The following is a 5,663-nucleotide window of genomic DNA, read 5'->3' on the forward strand; positions in this document are numbered from 1 at the left end:
GATCAATGAATGTGATTCGAAAAGGAAAAGAAGAAGATTCTAAGAAGAAAATTGATAAATCGAATGGATCGATGAATCGTTGAATGTGAAATTCTTCAATAAAAAATCAAAAGATAACGATTCAAGATCAATGAATGTAATTCGAAAAAGAAAAGAAGAAGATTCTAAGAAGAAAATTGATAAATCGAATGGATTGATGAATCGCTGAATGAATTTCGGAAAGAACGATGAATATGGACAAAAAGAATAATATAACCTAAATCTTTCCGAATGGATAAATGAATTAAAGATAAACAAAATGTTGTTTTAATTAAAAACGATAAAAAGACAATCCTAACCTTGATTAAAAAAATTAAAGATAAACTAATACAACAATCGTAATTTAGTTCTCAAATTCTCGCAAATCTTTTGGTTCTTAAAAGAACTTTTCTCTCTCTCTCTCTCTCTCTCTATATATATATATATATATATATATATATATATATATATATATATATATATATATATATATATATATATATACTACTTTATAATGCATACATTTTATGGGGTCTACCAAATTTTAAGACTAATATCTAAAAAACAAGGAGGTGGAATTTTGGCCATTTGATATTTTTTGAATGGTATGGATTAAAAGTTGGTGATCCATGTGAATTAAAATAAACCAATCAAAATCAAGTATTGTTTTGAAAACCTACATATAAAAACCCACTATTATAGAAAACCCTAACCCCATTTCAAGTTTGATGGCCTCCTCTTTCTCTCTTTAACAAAACCCACCCGCCAGTTCAAACTCCATTTTTCTCTGTAGAAAAACCAGTCACCACCAATTCATCTTTCTAACCGACATCCAAGATCGAGAATTCCAAACGACCACCACTCACTCTTTTTATCACCTTCTGTCTTTTCTGGTCTACCACCATAAACAACTGTCTCTACCTCCTGAAACCCCATATCTTTACTATTAGCCGTATTTTATCTTCACCACTGTTTATCTCCCTCTCTCTATGGCTGCCTACAACCATTCAACGAGAAGTGTTTTTCACACCATCGTTCTTTTGGATTTGTTAATGTGTAAGTTTTAGATTTATGTCGAGTGCTATAGATCTGTGTTAGTGTATGTAAAAGATATGTGGATAAGTATATAGTTTTTTAGATATGGATCTTCAAATGAAGGTTAGCAATATACATCATCTATTGAAGAGGGAAATTTGCCATGTCTTCAAGCCTCTGTCACCATTTTCTTCCCTCCAGAAGTTTCACATTGTAGCCATATAACGTGAGTACATACAGATTTATGTTTCTATTTTACAAATTCATGTGTTTACATATTTTAAATATGTGTGTTTGTATGTTTGATATTTGAGATCTTACTGTTTTTTGTTTTTGTTTTTCAGGTCCAGGTCACACAAACTTATGATGTGTATCATATGTGTACTCTTTGTTTTGAAGATTTTGATTTTGAAATGTTTATTTTGACTTAGAATAGCTCATTAAGTGTATATTTTATTTTACAAATCTGGAAATGTTTATAGTGCCGCCAATAGCGTTTTTATAGTTTTGTATTCTTAATGTGTTTTTTTGGAAGGAAACAAATATTGTGGTGTGTATTTTTTGTATATATGAAGAAGGGAATGAAAGCTAATTTTCTTTTTGTTCTTATACTTGTTCTAAAAAGCAAATATGTGGTTAAAAATATCTTCACATCAGGTTGTGATAAAAAAAACTCATCTGGGTTAAATAAAAAAAACTTAAAAGATAACATAAATCTTGCTAAATAAATAGCCATGTTTTTTTTTTTTGTGATTTAAATATATATATGGAAAAGCTTAACATTTTATTAAGCTATTTGGAAACGAGATATTGAAACAAGTTATATTCCTAATATGGTTATCTTTACGAATGAATTTATGTGTATTATTCATGTACTTTTTGTTTTTTAAACGTATATAATAATTATAATATTGAAGCCAGTTATGTCATATTTAAGAAAAAAATAAATTATAACAATATGCTTTCTTTTTGTACATAAATTGTTTGATTATATACATTCGATTGTGTATTATTTTAAAAAGTACCAAGTAACTCTATTAAAGATATAACTAAAACTTATAATTAGAAACAAATAAAAAGGGAATTTATAATATAAAATAAAGAGGAGATGTAATTAAGTAAAAATAGATCTAAAAGATGAGGTATGGAGATGAAGGGTTGGTGGATATGGTTTCCAATATCACTTATACACATTGAAAAAACAAAAAATAAAATAGGTTGTCATCATTCACTTGTATCTACTCAAAAAGCAAAATTATGGATAATTATGAGTTAAGTTCGTGTAAAAATTATATATAAGCATGACATGAATTTGTTTGTATTATTCAAGTAGTTTTTGTTTTTTAAACGTATATAATCATTATATTTATTATATTTTTAAGACGATAAAATGAAAATGAAATAAAATATTGAAACAAATTATGTAACAAAAAGTGAAAAATAAATTACTTATAATATGCTTTTTTTTGTATATAAATTGTTTTATTATATACTCTCAATTGTTTACTATTTGAATAATGATTTTATAAAGTACGAAGCAACTCTATTAATGATATAACTAAAAACTTATAATTATAAAAAAAAAAGTTATAATATAAAATAAAGAGGAGAAGTAATTTATTAAAAAAAGATACAAAAGATTATGAAAGATGAGGTAGAGAGAGGAGAGGTTAGTGCATAGAGTATCCAACATGACTCATACACATTGAAAGAAAAAATAGAATACACTATCATCATTCACTTAAATCTACTCTAAAAGCTATGGAAAATTATAAGTTAAGTTGGTACAAAAAGTAAATAAACATTTATTCATGCATGATATAAATTCATATTTGCATCAAAAATATGAATGAATTTTTATTTTTAATCTAAAAATAACAATATATTTATATTCTTTAAAAACAAAACCACATTATTATATTTGTTCAATCCCTCTCCCTTCCTCCTAAATCTTAATTATCGAAAACAATCTATTTCCTGAAATGAAAGTATATATCAAAACTTTTTTCTTATGTTACAAAATTATTATATCTTATTATTTATGTTATAATTACTTAATATTTAGATGGTATGACATATATTTAGACGGTTTATAGAATAATAATGATAAGTAACACAATATACAAAACTAAACGTAGAACTATAGATTTTTTTTTTTGCAATATAACAAATAATGTTATATAAATTTCTATATCTACGTTGATAAAGTTTTAGTCTAATTTATACGAATATCAAAATCTATGAAAGTCGAACTGAAATGAAATAACTGAAATCGAACAAAAACTTGAATTTGAACAAAAAAACAAACGGAAAAGACCATAGACCAAATTGGTCTAGAACAAAAACAAATTGAAAAAAAAAAAAGACGAGTCGGAAAAAAAGAATGGATCAAAAAAACCGGTACAAAAAAAGAGCGGCCGAGACCTCTCAAAATAGGTCGAAAGCAAACTATTTGTCGTTCGGAAAAAAGTTAATTAAGCTCAAGAATGAAGCTATTTGTCGACCGCTGCATCGCACGGGTTTGCTGCTACTATATATATATATATATATATATATATATATATATATATATATATATATATATATATTGTTGTCCACTCCATTTGTATACCATCAAGATTTCTCCATTGAAGATGGGGTTGTTGTTTACAGGGTTAACTCGTTTACTTCATGGACTCATGCAGCTTGCAGGACTAACACCAAAAATCCTAGAAATAGAGCCTGGTACCATCATGAACATATGGATTCCACAAGAAACTATCGTCGAACTTGATGAAATACCCCAATACATACCACCCAAGAAACCTGCTGTACTCCTTGTGCATTGTTTCGCGATGGATGGTATCTTCCTGTGGTTTCCACAAGTTTTAGCCCTAACGAGAACGTACTCCGTCTACGTCCCGGACCTCCTGTTCTTCGGTGGCTCAACCACCAACAGAAATGAGAGGTCTGCTAGCTTTCAGGCCGAGTTTTTGGCCAAAGGGATGAAGATCCTTAGCGTGGAGAAAGTGACATTAGTGGGGTTAAGCTATGGAGGTTTTGTTGGTTTTGAAATGGCTAAGTTGTACCCAAATCTGGTGCATTCTATGGTGGTGTCTTCTACCGCTATAGAGTTAACGGAGTCACTTAGCCATGAGTCATGCAAGCGATGTGGTGTATCCTCTTGGGCAGACCTTCTGTTGCCGGAAACAATGGAGGGTTTGATAAGGATGCTTACTGCTGGTGCTCATAAAATGCCATGGCTTCCAGATTTCATTTATCGTGGCATTTTTGAGGTAATTTTAATTTTTCTCTTTCTTTTTTTTATATGGGCATGCACACCAACTTTAACGCCGAAACTGGGTTTACATTCCGAGTTCCTATCATTCTGGATCTTACTTCAATTGCTTACACTCGCATGCAGACAATGTTCAACAACAGAAAAGAGAGAGGCGAACTCCTGGCAGCATTGGTCGTCCCCGACAATGATGCGAACACGGTTGCTAAATACTCTCAGGTTGTTAATTAATTAATTAGATTGGTTATATTTATTTAACGTCCTTGTTCTTATGTTTATGTTTGAGAATAAAAATGGAGTCGATTACATTGTCTTAATTGCAGAGGATACATATGTTGTGCGGTGAGGAGGACAAGATCTTCAGTGATGAGCTTGCGAAAGCCATGAAAGCGTAAGATACCTAATTTCATATGTTGGCGTTTTTTCTTATTTATAATTTAATATGATAAGTATGTGTTCATATGTATAGGCGATTGGGCGCTGAAACGACTATAGAGTACATAAAGTCTGCTGGTCATCTTTTACCGTTAGAGCAACCCCTCGCATACAATCGACATCTCAAACGTTTTCTTGCAAGTTGTGTTTAAATTTTATTGGCAATGTTTGAAATAATTTTAAAATTTGAAGTCACATAATGGTCATATGATATTAAGTTTTATTTTTAAGCTATAATATGTAATTTCAAATGTCAATAGAAAATCATTACCTATATATATTCAAGACAACATATGGCAAAATAGTTACATGAGAATTATATAAAAGAGTTACATGACAAATAAAAAAAGAGTAAAATATAAAAATCGATACATCAAATTAATAAAATGAATGTATTCACCCAATTGCACTTTTCTGATGTTAAGATTATCTCCGGTTTCATTCCAAAAAAAAAAAAGATTATCTCCGGTTTGATTACAAGCAGTGGCGAATTTAGGTGTTTTCCGGGGGTCCCGGACCACCATCTGGGGTGGACGCATAATTTCATAATAAGGATTTCACGAAAAATTTTAGTAGTATCATCATTGTAGAAAAAAAATTCAAAAAATTCAAAAAGAATTTCACTACGTCCAAAAAACTAGGGTTATCAGTGTCACTACGGGCATTATAGTAAAACCGTTACTGGCCACCACTCAATTTTTCGTTGTAGTGTAATTTTTTTTCTTATTAAGATACACCCACTAAAAAAATATGTAGTCTAAGGTGCAACTACAGCAAAAATTCATGCGTCCGCCACTGATTCCAAGAATAAACTTTGACGAAAAACTTAGTATGTTAGTATGGATTATGATGAGAATAAAAGAAAAACCATAGAAACGGCAACTATTAAGAAGCAAAC

The 5,663-nt window shown here is 29.9% G+C and overlaps 1 protein-coding gene across 1 annotated transcript; it reads left to right on the top strand.

The window, feature by feature from the left end:
- Window positions 1-3,655: 3,655 nt before the first annotated feature.
- On the top strand, window positions 3,656-5,045 carry LOC145138237 (uncharacterized). The gene is made up of 4 exons (XM_079072349.1): window positions 3,656-4,328; window positions 4,457-4,549; window positions 4,654-4,721; window positions 4,800-5,045. The coding sequence occupies exons 1-4, from the start codon at window positions 3,687-3,689 to the stop codon at window positions 4,915-4,917; spliced, it is 921 nt and encodes a 306-aa protein (XP_078928475.1). The 5' UTR covers window positions 3,656-3,686; the 3' UTR covers window positions 4,918-5,045.
- The last annotated feature ends 618 nt before the right edge of the window (window positions 5,046-5,663 follow it).

Source organism: Lactuca virosa, chromosome 9 (genome assembly GCF_052849685.1).
Source record: "Lactuca virosa cultivar CGN04683 chromosome 9, Lactuca_virosa_CGN04683_v6, whole genome shotgun sequence".
NCBI lineage: Eukaryota > Viridiplantae > Streptophyta > Magnoliopsida > Asterales > Asteraceae > Lactuca > Lactuca virosa.

What these genes read in the sequence shown, in the direction of transcription:
- LOC145138237 (XM_079072349.1), top strand. Translation starts at nt 3,687, where the DNA reads ATGGGGTTGTTGTTTACAGGGTTAACTCGTTTACTTCATGGACTCATG. An exon ending in CGGTTGCTAAATACTCTCAG is followed by an intron (nt 4,550 to 4,653) that starts GTTGTTAATTAA and finishes TCTTAATTGCAG; the next exon opens with AGGATACATATGTTGTGCGG. An exon ending in CTTGCGAAAGCCATGAAAGC is followed by an intron (nt 4,722 to 4,799) that starts GTAAGATACCTA and finishes TCATATGTATAG; the next exon opens with GCGATTGGGCGCTGAAACGA.